The sequence below is a fragment of the Protomyctophum parallelum genome (genome assembly GCF_964188405.1).
Source record: "Protomyctophum parallelum genome assembly, chromosome: 18".
Lineage (NCBI taxonomy): Eukaryota > Metazoa > Chordata > Actinopteri > Myctophiformes > Myctophidae > Protomyctophum > Protomyctophum parallelum.
In genome coordinates, this window is record NC_139716.1 from 38833262 (window position 1) to 38851442 (window position 18181).

General features: G+C 44.7%; 2 protein-coding genes across 4 annotated transcripts in view; one reads left to right on the forward strand and one right to left on the reverse strand.

The window, feature by feature from the left end:
• hspa12b (heat shock protein 12B) overlaps window positions 1–7973 on the forward strand; it is a 32589-nt gene extending 24616 nt beyond the window's left edge. Inside the window, exons 10-15 of one of the 2 annotated variants that reach the window (XR_014570683.1) lie at window positions 1266–1370; window positions 4096–4354; window positions 4685–4788; window positions 4969–5159; window positions 6131–6874; window positions 6929–7973. Coding sequence is in view for 1 of the 2 variants with exons in the window: in XM_083789109.1 (XP_083645235.1) it covers window positions 1266–1370; window positions 4096–4354; window positions 4685–4788; window positions 4969–5159; window positions 6131–6616 (1145 nt within the window). In the remaining variant the exon portion in view is untranslated. Of the gene's footprint in view, window positions 1–1265; window positions 1371–4095; window positions 4355–4684; window positions 4789–4968; window positions 5160–6130 lie in introns of both variants that reach the window. The other variant, XM_083789109.1, reaches the window with a different exon arrangement.
• Window positions 7974–8304: 331 nt separating this feature from the next.
• cct7 (chaperonin containing TCP1, subunit 7 (eta)) lies at window positions 8305–16736 on the reverse strand. Of its 2 annotated transcripts, none has more exons than XM_083789111.1 (12): window positions 16674–16736; window positions 15496–15579; window positions 15161–15230; window positions 14626–14732; window positions 13635–13813; window positions 12830–13001; window positions 11749–11913; window positions 11166–11354; window positions 10950–11047; window positions 10718–10850; window positions 9934–10140; window positions 8305–9202 (listed from the first exon to the last, which is right to left on the reverse strand). In XM_083789111.1, the coding sequence occupies exons 1-12, from the start codon at window positions 16677–16679 to the stop codon at window positions 8975–8977; spliced, it is 1638 nt and encodes a 545-aa protein (XP_083645237.1). In that variant the 5' UTR covers window positions 16680–16736; the 3' UTR covers window positions 8305–8974. The 2 variants fall into 2 exon arrangements, with proteins under 2 accessions (XP_083645237.1, XP_083645236.1); XM_083789110.1 differs by having other exon boundaries at window positions 15496–15582; window positions 16674–16719.
• Window positions 16737–18181: the final 1445 nt, after the last annotated feature.

Genomic DNA, 18181 nt, shown 5'->3' on the forward strand with positions numbered 1-18181 from the left:
TGTCTGTCTGGCAGGCACTTAACAAGCGATCGTTAACTGTGTCTGTTAGAGAGAGGGGCAGAGAAGAGTGGCTTTGCTCAACTTGATTTATACTTATATTCTCCACTCTGATGAAGGTACATGTTCGATATATCATGCAGCCTTACTTATTACCCCTGAACCCATGAACCCCTAACTGTTAGGGGTTCATTCTAGTGTTTTGCTATCACTGTATGCCTGCACCCTGATTAATTAATTTGCATACACAACGGTATAGCTCAGTCAGCCCATATTTGTTTCAGCCCCATCTGGTGGACAATTTGTTCATTTCATGTCTTTAATGGAGATTGGAGACCCAGATAGATTAAACATTTGAGCACATGTCACACTTTGGCTCAGTGCGGGTAGTGTTTGCCAAAAGGCATAGGTTAAAAAATTGCCAGACAGAGTCCTTAGATGTTGCGGAGATGAAGTGGCTTTTTTTAAATTGACCTTTTTACAAAGACCAGTGATAAACTGAAACTGAAATGGACAGCTTGGCCTTGGTAGTTGCCCCTCAAAAGTCCTGCCTGTACTAAAATGGAGTGGCAGCAGGTCTCCCTACTTATACAGGCTAAGCCCCTCCCACTGGACCATACCAATGAATTGATTCCACGATTTAACCAGTTAATTCTCCATGTCCAGAGACATCACAATTCATAATACACGTTTTGAAGTGTCACTTATACTCACCCAATTATCCACATAATATAAACATAATAATTAGAGTACTCAATTTCACACTTTACACAAACCCAATGTTGGTATGTTCCCTACACAAACCCACAGTTATGCTTCCTACACTGGACTCAACAATCATCAATCAAGCAACTCAAACAATAAAGTCAAACAAATATTCTCTGCAACAAACAATAAAGAATTCAAACTTCAACCATATTTGTTAAATTCAGTGTCAGTGGCAGGCTGAACATTTCTATTTTTTTATTGAAGACACGGTTCACTAAATGCTGGGAAAATTACGTACAGATATACATTTCATTCCCGTTAATTTGTTAAAAAAGATTGTGCACAGAAGATTCATTTACGGTAGTTTGTTCTTTTTTGTTCATTTGTTAACGTGCACGCATTTTAGTTAACTAAAAGGTTTTTAAAATTCTAGTTCTAGTCAATATTTTATTAGTTTTCCCGTTTGTATTATAACCCTGGTGTGTGCGTGTGTGTGCGTGTGTGTGCGTGCGTGGGTGCGTGTGTGTGTGTGTGTGCGTGCGTGCGTGTCTGCCCTGCAGGGGACAGGTATGTGGTGGCAGACTGTGGCGGGGGGACGGTGGACCTGACAGTCCATCAGATAGAACAACCACAGGGAACGCTCAAAGAACTGTACAAGGCTTCAGGTACTGTACGGCACTGCAGACATTCACCATACTGTATGCAGCTCACCTCCTTATCCCATTCTGACCCGAGATCAGATTCATACGAGGTTTTCCACTGGACACACACTGGTCTGATGAACCCATTCTGACCTGAGATCAGATTCATACGAGGTTTTCCACTGGACACACACTGGTCTGATGAACCCATTCTGACCTGAGATCAGATTCATACGAGGTTTTCCACTGGACACACACTGGTCTGATGAACCCATTCTGACCTGAGATCAGATTCATACGAGGTTTTCCACTGGACACACACTGGTCTGATGAACCCATTCTGACCCGAGATCAGATTCTAAAAAATGTCAGTCGCTCTTCGATTTTTCAAAAATAGCAGACCTACAAGCTCGTATCGCGCCACTCGGTGGCGCGATATGAGCTTGTAGATCTGCTATTTTTCAATAGCTAAAGCATAACATGATGCTGACACCAAAATGGGTCCCCGTTCAGAATGGGTTAAACCCAGAACACACCAAGCCGTGGACTGAGCAGTGTTGATTTCACTCAGTCTTTTGAATTAAATTCCATTTAGTTTTAGTCATATTTTAGTCATCTGAAAGACTTTAGTTGTAGTCTAGTTTTAGTTGATGAAATACGTACCATAAGATTTTAGTCGACTAGATCTACAGTTGATTTAGTGGACAAAACATGATCGGCGTAATGCCTGATTTTATACTTGGTTGCATGCTGAGAATAGCAGATCTAGTAGTGTAGTAGTGTATTTCCAGAGCACAACCAAACATAACATGACTACGGTAGTCTTTTAGTTCGACTGGATCTCTTATCCATTAGTCCCTCCCTAACATTTTAGTCTAGTTTTTATTTGTTGACGAAATTGTCAGCAGTATATTTAGACTTAGTTTTTTTTAAACTAAGCTATGATAGCTTAGTTTTTATTGAGTTGTTATTTAAGTTTTCGTGAGTGAAGAAAGGTAGTCGACAAACATTTTTCCTCATAGTTTTAGTCGATGAAATTAACACTGGGACTGAGGCAGTTCAAAATGTCACTGATTCCAATTCTCTCTCTCTCTCTCTCTCTCTCAAAAGGTTGAATTCATTTCCCATCACTGCCATTTCGTCAATAAACCAAAATTGCTTTTCTAATAGCTGTGTAGAATTAAGATTTTACTGGATTCTACTAAGATTCTAAGCTCATAATGATAGTAATGGATGGTTGTGAATTTAGACATTGTTTGCGATGTTGCAATGGTCTTTCCTCATAATAAGGAACATGCTCTCTGAGAATGGTGGGCTCAATCCAACACCCCAAACACCCACCACCGGCCTCACTATCGTCCCGACATGTGTTCCCGTGACTGGGAGACTCCAGGAGGTCCCCAGCTAAATGATGGATTGTTGGGAAAACAAAAGGACCTTTATGGCTCTGTGAATATAAGTAGCCTTGCCGAGCCATGAGGCCCATAGGGCAGGAGCCTATCTCCTGTTTCTGTAGCCATGAGGCCCATAGGGCAGGAGCCTATCTCCTGTTTCTGTAGCCATGAGGCCCATAGGGGGCAGGAGCCTATCTCCTGTTTCTGTAGCGTGAGCCGTGAGGCAGCTTGATGTACAAGTACACCCCCTGGACATGACGCTAGTATGTCGCAGGGACTTACCCCCAAATCCAACCCTTGATGCTGAGTGTCAAGCAGGGAGGCACTGGGTCCCTTTTTTTAGAGTCTTTGGTATGACCCGGCCGGGGATCGAACCCCGACCTCCCAGTCGCAGGGCGGACACTCTAACCACAAGGCCGCTGAGCTGAACTCTGAGAATATACAAGAACAAAATGTTTGTACACTCTCTGAGATGAATTAACTAAGGGATTTACAGCGTAGGTTGGGGATCCCAGGGATAAAGATTTAACCCATTCTGACCTGAGATCAGATTCATACGAGGTTTCCACTGGACACACACTGGTCTGATTAACCCATTCTGGCCTGAGATCAGATTCTAAAAATGTCAGTCGTTCTTCGATTTTTCAAAAATAGCAGACCTACAAGCTCGTATCGTGCCACTCGGTGGCGCGATATGAGCTTGTAGATCTGCTATTTTTAAATAGCTAAAGCACGACATGATGCTAACACCAAAATGGGTTCCCGTTCAGAATGGCTTAATGCATATATCAAACTGGGGGTCCTTGAAATGAAAAGGGTCGAACACCAGTGCGCTGGATATATATACCGGTATGTATGTATGTATGTATTCTCCAGTGCAGTGGTTTTCAACCAGTGGTCCGAGGAGGACCATCAGTGGTACTGGTCCTTGAGGGGGTTCCAGATGGTCCCCAGCTAAATGATGGAGAGTTGGTAACCATATGGACCCTTATAGATCCTTAACTGTTGACAGTAAAATTAAACCAAATGGACCCTTACGGGTCTCATTTTACACTCTCAAGAGTTATTAAAATTATTGTTAAACATCTGCACTAGAAGAATTGTTGTTTTGCTCGTTTGCCTGTCATCTCTCTTATGGTGCCAACATCAAAACAGCATGAAATGTGTACATATTCTTTAGTTTGGGCTTAGGCTAAATCTCATCAAATGGTGGTTCCGTGGCTCAAATGCGGAATAAATAATGGGCCTTGATATGCAAAAGGGTTGAAAACCACTGCTCCAGCGCAAAGCTGTGGCAGGTTTTCACCTTCTCTGTTGTCTCTCTCTGCTCCACCATGCCTCCGTCTCTGTCCCAGGTGGGCCGTACGGTGCCGTGGGTGTGGACCTGGCATTCGAGGCCATGCTGTGTCAGATCTTCGGGGAGGACTTCATCGGGAGTTTCAAGAAGAGGCGCCCGGCGGCCTGGGTGGACCTCACCATCGCCTTCGAGGCCCGCAAGCGCACGGCCACGCCCGGCCGCGCCAACGCCCTCAACATCTCCCTGCCTTTCTCCTTCATAGACTACTACAAGAGGCACCGAGGACAGAGTGTTGAGACGGCGCTGAGGAGGAGCAAGTCAGTGTGTGTGTGTGTGCGTGTGTGTGAGTGTGAGTGCGTGTGCCTGATTTATGCACGCCGGTGTCGTTTACCAAAATGTGTGACACATTTGTGAGGCGAGCTTGTAGAACTGCTTTTTTCCAGTGGGAGACTGGTACAAGTATTTCCCCGCAGGAACAGTCACCTACGTCATGGTTGCATGAGCAACCATGACGTAGTTTACTTCAGGTTGAAACAACCATGACGTAGTTTACTTCAGGTTGAAACAACCATGACGTAGTTTACTTCAAGTTGAAACAACCATGACGTAGTTTACTTCAGGCTGAAACCATGTTTATCGTTTGTCAGCATGAACATAGTGAAGTGGTCGTCCCAGGGGATGCTGCGCCTGACACAGGAGGCCATGAACGAGCTCTTCCAGCCCACCATCAGCAACATCGTCAAACACATCGGTGAGAGGCACGCACACTCAAAACAGGTGTCACGCATCCATGATAGCAGGCTTTTGCATGACACGGCGGCACGCGTTTGCACACTTGCACGCGCACACGCACGCTTTCCATCTTCAATGTCTTCCGTTTCACTTTCACAACGAAATAATATTCTCCTCTCCTTTCCTCTCCTTTCCATAGAGGAGCTGATGGCCAAGCCAGAGGTGCAGGGCGTGCGTTTCCTCTTCCTGGTCGGGGGTTTTGCGGAGTCGCCGATGTTGCAGAGAGTGGTCCAGAATGCACTGGGGCGGAAGTGCCGCATCATCATCCCTCAGGACGTGGGTTTGACCATCCTGAAGGGCGCCGTGCTGTTTGGACTGGACCCCACCGTGGTGAGTTCTGTTTGGACTGGACCCCACCGTGGTGAGTGCTGTTTGGACTGGACCCCACCGTGGTGAGTTCTGTTTGGACTGGACCCCACCGTGGTGAGTGCTGTTTGGACTGGACCCCACCGTGGTGAGTGCTGTTTGGACTGGACCCCACCGTGGTGAGTGCTGTTTGGACTGGACCCCACCGTGGTGAGTGCTGTTTGGACTGGACCCCACCGTGGTGAGTGCTGTTTGGACTGGACCCCACCGTGGTGAGTGCTCTTTGGACTGGACCCCACCGTGGTGAGTTCTGTTTGGACTGGACCCCACCGTGGTGAGTGCTGTTTGGACTGGACCCCACCGTGGTGAGTGCTGTTTGGACTGGACCCCACCGTGGTGAGTGCTGTTTGGACTGGACCCCACCGTGGTGAGTGCTGTTTGGACTGGACCCCACCGTGGTGAGTTCTGTTTGGACTGGACCCCACCGTGGTGAGTGCTCTTTGGACTGGACCCCACCGTGGTGAGTTCTGTTTGGACTGGACCCCACCGTGGTGAGTGCTGTTTGGACTGGACCCCACCGTGGTGAGTGCTGTTTGGACTGGACCCCACCGTGGTGAGTTCTGTTTGGACTGGACCCCACCGTGGTGAGTGCTGTTTGGACTGGACCCCACCGTGGTGAGTGCTGTTTGGACTGGACCCCACCGTGGTGAGTGCTGTTTGGACTGGACCCCACCGTGGTGAGGACACTGGTTCTGATCTGATAGCTTACCTGGTATCATAACTGCTTGGCAGCCTAGTGGTTCCCAACCCTTTTAGGAAAGCTTTTCATCCTACCAGGATGTTAATGCATCTGGTCAATGTAATTCTAATGGTCTCTAAACAGACCAGTCAGACCTACTATAACTAGGAAAAAAGATGGGGCTTTGAGAGATAGGGTGGTCTGGTGTCCTTGATGCTGCACCACCATCACATCTTCTGTGCCCAATCCTCCTCAGGTGCGCGTGCGTCGCTGCCCTCTCACCTACGGCGTGGGCGTGCTGAACCGCTTCGTGGAGGGCCGTCACCCCCGCGACAAGCTCCTCATCAAGGACGGCCGCGAGTGGTGCACCGACATCCTGGACCGCTTCGTCTCCGTCGACCAGTCGGTGGCCCTCGGCGAGGTCGTGAGGCGAAGCTACACGCCGGCCCGCGTGGGCCAGCGGAAGATCATCATCAACATCTACTGCGTCACCAGCGACGACGTGGTGTACATCTCCGACCCCGGGGTGAGGAAGTGCGGGACGATAACGCTGGACCTGCCCGAGCCGCTGCCGGTTCCCGGGGGAGCAGCGGGAGGAGGAGGAGGAGGAGCGGGATCAGGCGTGGAGAGGAGGGAGATCCGAGCCACCATGCAGTTCGGCGACACAGAGATCAAGGTCACGGCCGTGGACGTGATGTCCAGCCGCTCGGTCCGGGCCTCAATAGATTTCCTGTCCAACTGAGGGGGGGGGGGGGGGGACACGGACAGACTCACAGCCTATAGGAGGAAGTGCACCACAGGACATTTAAGGGAGAGAAAGAAACTCTATACTGTATCTGATCTCACCATTTGATCTAAACATGATCAAACGTACTGGAAAGGATACATTGGGATCAGGGTGTTTGTCTGGTTTATGAATGGGATACTGTGTTTCCAGCAGGAATAATCCTCTCTAAAGAGATACCGTTCACATTTCGAATATGATTCCATAACCAGAGTAGTGCAGGCTGAATGAACTGTAGTTTCCCACGTGACTGAGAATGTGCAACCAGAGTAGTGCAGGCTGAATGAACTGTAGTTTCCCACATGACTGAGAATGTGCAACCAGCACAGAAGAGGTACCACTCCAATCTGAGACAAATTATTTTGTAGGCCTATTAGTCTAAACAAAAAAAGAAATGTTTGCCTCACAGTCAAATGCTGTTCCAGGGACTTTTCCAAGAGGAACTTTGTCAAGCCTGATATACATTAGGGACAGACTTCAACACACACACACACACACACAGGGATCCAAACATCTGTCTTCCATCATTTCACTGTGGCTAGCAGAGATCTGGGCTTTGGAAAGTCTCCGACATCCTGCCTGATCTAATATACATAGTTTACGGCTATTTATACTACATTGGGGTAAAAGTCCCTGGTGCTCAAACACAGCCTTTACCCTCAGTTGATGACAGGTTTTAAGAGTTATCATCCACCACCGTGACCATCCCTGAATTTAACGTCGTGATTGATTCTGATACTACCTGGATTACAGCGTCGTTCCTCAGTGCTGACATTTATGGATTTTGCTGGGCCCTAGTGGCCAAAAAGGACTTTAGTTACCAGATGACAAAGCTACAACACATAGTATATAAACTCGAGCCAACATCCCACAATAGGGGTTTTACTAGACAGACATCATATAAAATTAATGTATGCACTAGTCTTATTACATGCCTTATTAGTCTTATAGTATGTACACCGTTACCTTCAGGTGTGGTTAAGATGGGGTTTACTCACACTAGGAGAAGTCATTAAGTTAGACAAAATTGTCAATAACAGAGACATTCGCTTGACTTCCACGTATGGTGTCAACGATCTGTGGCACTTATATTGTCCTATGTGACAAACCTCATCATGGCACTGCCATGAAATTAACCATTGAAAGGGTATTGGGAGGCAGCATAGTTCTTGTTAAGAGGCTGTATTTTAAATGCTGAGAAATAAGGAACTGAAGTGAAACGTCGGTGTCCTTCATCCATGTACTGTACCACTGTATCCAACTTGTGCCTATATTCTTGTTTATACTGTAATAAACTGTGCTTATGTTACACACATTACATCCTGCAGTTGTGAGAAGCCTGCATACACAAGTGTACTGTACTTCAGCCAGCTTGACATGGCCCAATGAATTAAATAGTTTTCCCTGTAGACTTGAGTTCTGGGACACTAAATAACAATTCCCAGTATTGAATTAGCAGATGGCTTGCAGTATTGTTTTATAATCATCACTCTGAACATTGCAATGCTATGCTGCGAAACACAGACTCATAATTTGATATTACGAAGATCAGTTTTCATTAAGAGTTTGGTACCCGTAGCCAGTTGCATGTTCATCTTCACTTTTAAAATGCATGTTCAGAACACCGACAAAAACAGTAGACATCACCGTTTCTGCTGTGGATTTATTGATGAGAACGGTCCAATAAATAGTTCCACACAGAATGACCTGGTCCAACTGCTCAACAACCTGACCAATAACAACGTTCAGAACTGCTCTAATCAAAAAACCCAATCAGTGCTTCAGCTTTTTCCACAAGTTATAAAATGACTCACACGATGCATCTTCTTGGGACTCCAAAATACAGTATGATAGCTGGGGGTGATGGTAGGGGATGGAAGTGCGTCTGTGTATATTTATGTGGTTTCAAGGATTCTCAAATACAGTGGAGGGAACTTGCAATGGTGCTTCTGATTACATCTACATAGGATGCTACATCCAATTCGTAGGGCTTCAAACAGAGCTACAAAACCAGTGACTGACACATCTGCACATTACAGAGGCTAAATATGCTGAAATGATAAGCGACTACCCCAAGTCAGTAACAAAAAAGGGACAAATAAGCACATAATGTTTCAAAGCTTTTCTTCAAACTGTTACACGCCCGCTCCCTCGTCTTGCTTGTACGAGTGCGTTCCCTACTACACCTCCCGTCCCAAATGTGTGGTTCACCCCAGTGACCCTCACTCACCTGCCATTAAAACTCCCAGTGCAGGTACAAGATGCCTCAACCTGCACTGGGGTAGTTAATGCCAGTGTAAAACATGGAGGTCCCTTTTAGTGAGCGTGGGGCCTCCCGCGGCCTCTCCCGCGCCCCCCCCCGGGGGGCCCGTCCATGGAGCTCCGCGGGTTCTTGATGGTCTCGTCCACGGACAGGATGAGGCAGGCCGCCTCGGACGCCGCCGTCAGGGCGTTGATGCGGATGATGGACGGCTCCCAGACGCACGCCGCGTAGTTGTCGGCGATGTCCTCGTTGTTGATGTCTACGCCGTACCACATACCGCCCTGGACACGGATAAGAGAGAGAGATGGTCGACATTAAAACCATTCTGGCCTGAGATCAGATTCATACGAGGTTTCCACTGGACACACACTGGTCTGATTGACCCATTCTGACCTGAGATCAGATTCTAAAAATGTCAGTCGTTTTTTCAAAAATAGCAGACCTACAAGCTCGTAGCGCGCCACTCGGTGGCGCGCTATGAGCTTGTAGATCTGCTGTTTTTCAATAGCTTAAAGCATGACATGAATGGGTTCCTGTTCAGAATGGGTTAACCACTGAAGCCGTATTTTATATTTCTTCGTACGAGACTGCTGAAATAGCCCATCTAAAGATCGGCTATGTTGTTCAATTTCGGAAAATGTTGGCCTAATGATATGCCAAAAATAAGGACAGTAGATAGAAAGTGTTTAAACACACCGTCTTTGGGCTCACTGTTCACGCCAACACTCTAGAACCTTGTGCATTAACCATAGCATACTACTGGGGCAAACATGCAGTGAAAATAGACACTCGACCTGTGGTGAGCTTGCCTTAGATTTAGTGCAGAGCCCTGGGGGACTCTTGAGTTAAAGTAGTACAGCATATTGAGTTTAATTGTTGATTAATGCAATGGCTATAATATGTTGTCCAAGTACGAGGAATTAAATACCAACATTGTAAGAGATTTAAACTGCGAGTTGTCCTGATAAATGTTTGTTTCTCAAAAAGACTGAAATCATTCCGTTCTTCTCACTTGAGCATGCTTGGCACGGAGCTTGTTGAGTATGTTGGTGGCGTCGAAGCCAGCATTGTCACACAGCTGCCTGGGGATGATCTCCAGGGCCTTGGCGTATGCTCCGATCAGCAGCTGCTGTTTGCCGGGGATGGTCCTGGAGTAGTCCCTCAGGTATTTGGACAGCTCCATCTCTATGGCGCCTCCACCTGCCACGATGGAGTCATTCTGCAAACAGGGACAGTTCATGTTCAAGGTTCAGGCAATACAAGCAAAAAATGTTAAAATTAAGAAGAAAAAAAATGCAGTTGTGTTGGAAACCGGGCTATGAAAATAAAGTCTATTCTGCACTGCTGAAACAGGTCTGGGATAGAACCTGGGAGCCTGGGATAGAACACTGGGTGGGACACCTTGGCCTCAATGTCACTTTAGGGAATCAAAAAGGGAGCCCCTTTTGGTGTCAGCATCATGTTATGCTTTAGCTATTGAAAAATAGCAGATCTACAAGCTCATAGCGCCACCGAGTGGCACGCTACAAGCTTGTAGGTCTGCTATTTTTGAAAAATCAAAGAACGACTGACATAGAAACAGCTTTTTCAGAAAACTGTCAGGATGTAGAAGAGATTTTTAGAATCTGATCTCAGGTCAAAATGGGTTAAACATGCATGCTTTTTACTAAGGGCTGCAATAATTGTTTGCTGGTTAGATGTGGCTGTCTTTAGTCACTCTTCATAATGGCATCATAAAGTAATTATTCGAACACAGTAACACACACAGAGCATGTTGTGATAAGGCGTCAACCAACCTTGATGGCTCTGCGTACGATCATGATGGCGTCGTGCAGCGAACGCTCCGTCTCCTCCATGAACTGCTCTGCTCCGCCCCTCAGGATAATGGTGCACGTCTTGGCCTTAGGACAGCCCTTAAAGAAGTTGTACCTGAGGACAGAAACATGACACAAGCATTAAACTCAATTAGACTTGGGAGAGGGCAAAGGAAGAGAAGGGGATGGACACCACACACACACACCCACCCACCTCTCGCTTCCAACCTGGACCTCCTCAAAGAGTTCACAGCGTCCCAGCACGTCATCCGTCATGGCTCCTACTGACGTCTGAATGGAGCCTCCGCAGGCCTGGAGGAGACAATGCACACAACACACTTCATTCACCTGAACATTAAGCAGTGTAGCTGAACAGGCTACAAGAATGTCTGTCTGTGTGTCTCTCTCCGTCTGTGCGTGTCCTTCCTACCATCATGGTCCTCTTGAGGTCCTCCTCCTGTACCCTGCCAGCACAGAATAGATCCCTGTCGGCAAAATACTGGGTGGCCACGTCTCCGATGGGAAGCTTAGATAAAACGACTTTGGCCCCAGACTTGTAGATCTTGTCCAGTTTGTCGTACAGGATGTTCCACTCTGCATCTACGATGGCCTGATAGTCCTGGACACAAGGGTTGGACAGGAACAAAGGAAAGCATTCAGGACGGGACATTTTAACAACTTAAGACATGAAGTTTACAGCGGAAATAGCCTATCTACGTGTCGCAATGCAATGCGAGACTAGCATGGCAGAATTAATTTAAAGTAATCAAAGGATCTCATACTGCACGCACAATAAAATAATTACCAAAGAAATGGGAATGGCCATCAGTAAAGTTACCCGTGTGTATCTGTACGAGGTGTGTTATGTCTGTGTGAGGTGTCTAAAGCTGTGTTATGTCTGTGTGAGGCGTGTGTGAACCGGTTAGTCTGTAAAGCTGTGAGCTGGACCAACAGAGGTGTTTGTACCAGGTTAGCATGCATGCATGCTTGTTCCTGTAAACTTGAGGCCTCACCTCGACGGTCTTGACGCGGACCTCTGCGTTGTCCTTCTCAGCCTTGAGCTCCAGCTCCACGTTGAGCAGGGCAATCTTTAGGTTCTCGTAGCGCTTGGGCTGCATCTCAAAGCCAGCGTAGGAGAAGGTCTTCTTGAACGCCACCCCGTCCACCAGCTGGGAATCCTGGAGGACAAATAATGACAATGTGAGGAAAAGCCCTACTAAAGTGTACTAAACTTTAACCGTTAACACGTCTGGAGCTTGTAGAGATCAGCTATTGAACGTCAACACGAATGTGTTCATGAACGATTGTTCATTGACCGTGTTCAGGGACAATATGAATTAATATGCTAAGAGACCGTTTAATGTAAAAGCAGCAATTCATAACCTATTTTAATGAATACAATTTCATTTTAACCAATCTGTAATACGATAAAGAGTATGTTTAACACATCTGCAGCACTGGTTGGATATAGTCTCCCTAATCTTCCATTGAGTGGTAGACATTTGGTTTCTCATGCAGGAGAGGTTCGAACATGAATGTTATAGATTGCTGCCGGGCCGGGCCAACGCTCCACACGTCCCAAACTCTTCTCCCTTCTGGCTCCAAAACTGTGGAATGCACTTCCCATTGCAGTCAGAACTGCAGCATCACTCCCAATCTTCCGCCGTAGCCTGAAAACCCACCTTTTCAGACTCCATCATGGCCCATAGCACTTACCCTAACCCCTTAGATAGCATTTCTGTTGGCTTAGATAGCATTTGACACAGACTTATAGCATGTTATGTAGACAGCACTATAATTGTATTGTATATAGTTATAGCACGCCATAGTACATATGTATAGCATAGTAGTAAATATGTATAGTTTATATGTATAGTGTATGTATAGTTTCATTATATAGATATTCCACTGTTACTTTCTTAGCTTACGCATGTTTCATGATATTGATAAATGCTTTTATGTGATGTTATTCCCATGCTTTTGTTCTTGCTTAAATGTAAGTCGCTCTGGATTAAGAGCGTCTGCTAAATGCCTAAATTGTAATTGTAAATTGCTTTATAAATATAGTTCTGTGATCCTGTACTGTAGACAGACCTCCAGAGCTCCACCTTGGACCTTCTTGATTCCGATCATCTTCAGGGGCATCAGCTCGTCCAGCGACATGACGGCGTCGACCACCATCTTGGAGAAGAACTCTTTCTGACCGGCGATCAGCTTTGAGTTCATGGCGGTGGATGCGCATTTAACCAGCAGCTGTCTCTGCTCTCTGAACAGACACAGGAGAGACATTTGTTATTGTTGTCACTGTACCATAGTTACTAGTGTTGTTATCTATTATTTGTGTATAATTAATCTAATGAATCTCTCTCTCGTTCTCTCTGTTCCCCCCAACATGGTCATGTTGTGGGAAAGGTTGGCAGTGACGTTGGGTCACTATTCTATGTATGAAGTGTTTTGGCAAAAAAATGATTGAAATTGATTAGGCAAATTATTTAAATAAGTTGTGTTGTGCCAAAGGCTTGGCAGTATTAAAGGTATATTCAGTGATTTCACTTAATTCAAATATCACTTATTTTTTGGGTTAGGTGTTAGGAGTGTGCTGACCATATAAGGAGTTCCTCCCTGTCCCCAGTTAACCCCTGGGGGTCAAAAAACCTTAGGTTTCGTTTTTGACTCTCTATCCTGATTGGACGAAAGGCTGGGTCCCACAGCCAAAAACGAAACCTACGGTTTTTTGAGTGAAATCACTGAATATACCTTTAAAAGTGTGACTTATATTTAGTTGCGCACCGGTGTCATAAATCGGTTATTTTCACTGTCCAAGTATAAATAAAGGTTTACGGTGGCGACGTCAAGTAGTTATGGCGGAGTGGGTGCACAGCAGTAGACAGACACTCACTCTTTGTCATTGTTCTTGATGGTGACGGCGATCTCCTTGATCCTGTTGACGGCCAAGTTAGTGGCAGTACGGAACGCTCTGATGATGGTCTGAGGATGAAGGCCGTCCTCCACGTAACCCCTCAACTGCTTCAGGAACTCTGCAGCCAGGAGGGTGACGGAGGTGGTGCCATCTCCAACCTGGAAACGGAGGGAAGGCAGATAGGGGTTATGTAAGGAGGACTGCTACCCCAACATTCTGGAGGCATGGGAATACCAAACGACTCGCCCCTTTACCAACTCACCAGTCACCACCACGAAATGTTTTAACCCATTCTGACCTGAGATCAGATTCATACGAGGTTTCCACTGGACACACACTGGTCTGATTAAACCCATTCTGACCTGAGATCAGATTCTAAAAAATGTCAGTCGCTCTTCGATTTTTCAAAAATAGCAGACCTACAAGCTCGTATCGCGCCACTCGGTGGCGCGATATGAGCTTGTAGATCTGCTATTTTTCAATAGCTAAAGCATAACATGATGCCAACACCAAAATGGGTGCCCGGTCAGAATGGGTTAATGTAGTTAACAGTTAATTTAGTATCTCCCTCCCTCTCTGAAATTATCTTGTATACAGATTTATTTGATTGTATAGTAGTCGGTCTCTATACTCTGTTAATTTCTAGCAGTTAATTTCGTTCCATGTAGTCGATGTTTTGTAATGGCATCATCATGCCATTATGCCTGTGGATATACAGAGTGAACTTAACAATGATAAAAAATTAATATGATAATACCTTTTATATAATCACCAACATGAATTGTTATTTACAGTTAGGTAGAGTAGTGGTGCGAAATGGAAAAGGGGCGACCTGGTACCAGTTACCAGGCATGTCAGGCGAGTGACAGTGAGTATTGGCTCCGAGTGCGCTAGTGAAATCAGGTCAGAAGTGACTGCAATACCTCTCAGACACAATCAGGATATAAATGGGATCAACACAGTGTCTCACCTCAGCGTCCTGGGAGCGAGCGATGTCCACCAGGGTCTTGGCAGCAGGATGGACCACATCCAACAGCTTCAGGATGGTGGCGCCATCATTGGAGATGGTGGCCTTACCTACACATAGAACTTATTCATTATACTGCACCACAACATGCATGCAAATTAATAATCTAAACTCATAAATCTTTTTTTATATAATGATTTGTAATACTATGACTCTTCCATTTATTTCAACTGTTTGATCAAATTGATTTTTGTCTGTACCCTGGTTTGATCAACTGACATTTCAGGACGTCTAATTTATCTAAGAAATCCACACTTTAGTTTACTTGCTAGTGTTCTGTTTGGGAACTCATCCTTTAAGCATTTATTGGCAATGCATATCCAAGTTAATAAACTCCCATAGATAGCCGAAAATCTAAATCACTTTTCATTGTTTTCAAACATGGTGACTTCTAGAAGTGGCCCAAACTGCTGGCTTACATTGTGGAATTACGTGCATGCAGGTATTATATTGTCAGAATATGTCCTCTCAGCCTCACCCCTGCCATCCACCATGAGCTTGTCCATCCCTCTGGGCCCCAGGGTGGTCCTGACAGCCTCAGCAATTACCTGGAATTTAATAAAGTACAATAAATAGAAGACAAAAGACTTCTCTCACCCAACAGGTAAAAAAAGGGTGAAGGGGTACAAAATCCTCCCAGCACGCACAAGCAGGCAGAGGAACAGCATAATTATTAATATTAATATACACACACTGACATAGAGGTGACCCACTGAACAACACAAACACACAGACACTGTACAACACAAACACACTGTCATTAAGGTGACCCACGCACTGAACAACACAAACACACAAAATGATTTTTCCGACCTGGCAGGCATTGATGTTGCTGATGAGCTGGGGAATGCCCTGGGACGTATCAGTCCCATCCTTCAACAGGATAATTGGTGCGTTCTGCTGAATTGAAAGAAAGGCCATGGGTTAGAAACAAGGAGGATAGAAGATCCAAGGAAACCAGGAGAAACTGAAAGCTTTTCGCACAATTCAAGGCATAAAACGTGGGTTTTGATTCCGATATGGCTAATAACACCAAACAAATAGTGAGTCGTTTCCTCACGTTGTAGTTATGGTTTGTACTAGAGATCATAATCATAGCATTTACACCACTGTGGTGAGTGTGTACAACTGCAGTATGATCACTAGTTTGAGGGGTCAGGGTGATGCTGTTGTTTGCGAAAAGCAGTTTTTATGCCTTGTCATTCAAAGACTAGACAGTCGCCCAATCGAACCAAATCAATGCAGTGTCAGTGATCAGCTCAAGTTAGGTTACTTAAATGAGCTCCATCCTAATCATAATTATGCTAGTAACATCCACTCACGTTACTAATACTAGCCCTTCTCCATCCTGTCTGTATAGTCGATGGATGCTAATATTGCTTTGTTGTGCATCATATCATCATCGTCAAGGCAGAATATTGTCTAAATTAATTTAAACAACAAGCCAATAGCTCCATTTTAGCTAGGTCACCAACAGGTGACAGCCAGTGGACAGAACGTTGAAGCCAGCATGTATCATAATGATGCAAGTATAGTTTCAGAACGTAAATGCATCACCAATCTATTGTATGAGTTGCTAATGGTTGACAGCTCGCAAGACAAAGCCGGTTTCCTGATGCTTTCATTTCCAGCAGTACAAACTATACGTTTCTACTCTAGTGGGAACCATAACAAAATGAGGCATCTTTATTTTATTTTATTACAATGGTGATTTCATCCAAACGGCCCTGCATGGTTGGTTTAAGCTGCTGTGTAAATGCATCATGCTGGTGGCTGCTGGATGCTACATCGTATATACGCCCATAGCTGGGGGATGCTAACAGGAACATAAGTTACACTACTTCAAATGTAGTTATCGTTTAAATAAAAATGTCGATTTCCTACGAATGTCTACGGATGTGATGACATTTGTGTATAAGATAGACACACATAGGTGTTGATAACGAGGAGGATGGAGACGGATTATGTAGCATGAATGCTACATTACTCACCATCATCTTTGCAGTTCCTTCGAGAAGCTTTCCACCGGCATCCAATCCCACAATGCTTTGCGCTAGAGGGAGGCACGTTCGAGAACCTCAAATGTATTTTCACTGCGCAGTGCGCTGCGCTCTGAACCGATGTGATTATTATGATTATATAATTATATTATTATTATTATTATTATTATTAATTATTATTATTATTATTATTATTATTATGATTCCATTAGGGTTTTACGTTACAGCAGCAACATTTGAAAAGGACAACATTTGAGAAATTCATGGTGAAGATTTATTACAAATTAATGGAATTAAATACTCAGTCCTTTATGTTATTTTAAACGCATAATTACTTTCACAGTGCTTTTTTTTTTTTTTTTTTTTTACATTTTGAATTCCGGATTTTTTTTCCACCACTGTCAAAAACAAAATATGAAAACATTTCCATACGATTGATTAATTGATAGTTTGCAGAATTACAGTACATTTCAAGCACAACTCAATAAATAAACTGTGAACGACACCATAAAGAACGAGTGGAGCGGTGTTCTGGTAGTCAGTGGTAGATATGGTTAATTGCCATCGTGCCTTGTTGGTTGCAGTCTATATATAATAACTCTAGGCCTATATAGTATAACTCAATGATTTCACAATTTTCACCCATGTGAAAACTGAAAACAGACATACCTCCATATGTAGCCTATGTGAAAAGCTGTGACGCGAGGTTACACTGCGTTTCAAGGTTTTGATCGAGTATTGTACTGTATTGTATTGTATGACCACTAGGTGGAGCTACTGTAATAAATAAAGAATGTGTCCAAGAGCAATAGATATCTGACAGCCATGTCCATGTCTGTCTGACTGACTGACATGTGTATTTAGCTATTATAAACCAGCAGGTAGGAATGTACACTATACATTTTGAAGTCTGAGAGATCAGTGAAGTGACCATCCCTTCTGGAGTATAGCCTAGCCTATAGGCGTTGAATTTACCTTTGTTTATACTCTGATTAATTGAAAATGGTGGACCCTGTTGTAAATAAGTGTAATGCTTTATCATGGATAGTCATAGTCCACAAAGTAACAATTTTTTTATTGACTTCTGCTTTCGTTTGAAGTGTACCCATTCTGCATACTGTAAAATAAAAATCAATCAATCAATCAATACAACCCTATTCTATGTCTGTCTCAGGTGCAGTCAATGCTTGAGTCAGGACAAAAGGACATCCTGCACACTGTCTACACTTAATGTAAAATAAATGAATTAATAAAATAAAATAAAACGTTTTGGTCCAACTGACCTTCATCGGATCTCTGGTGATGAGACATCGAACAGTGTAATTGATGTTGTGTTTACAGATGTTGTTGCCTCATAGTCATATATAACCTACAGTATGTTTTGATCCAGGGCCTCTGTCCCAGCCACCCCAAGTGCAAGTCCTCATGGTTCTCTGGGCAGACTCATGATACTTTGCCCTTTATAAGCGGACAGGTTGGCCAAGAGGCCCCTGAGCACC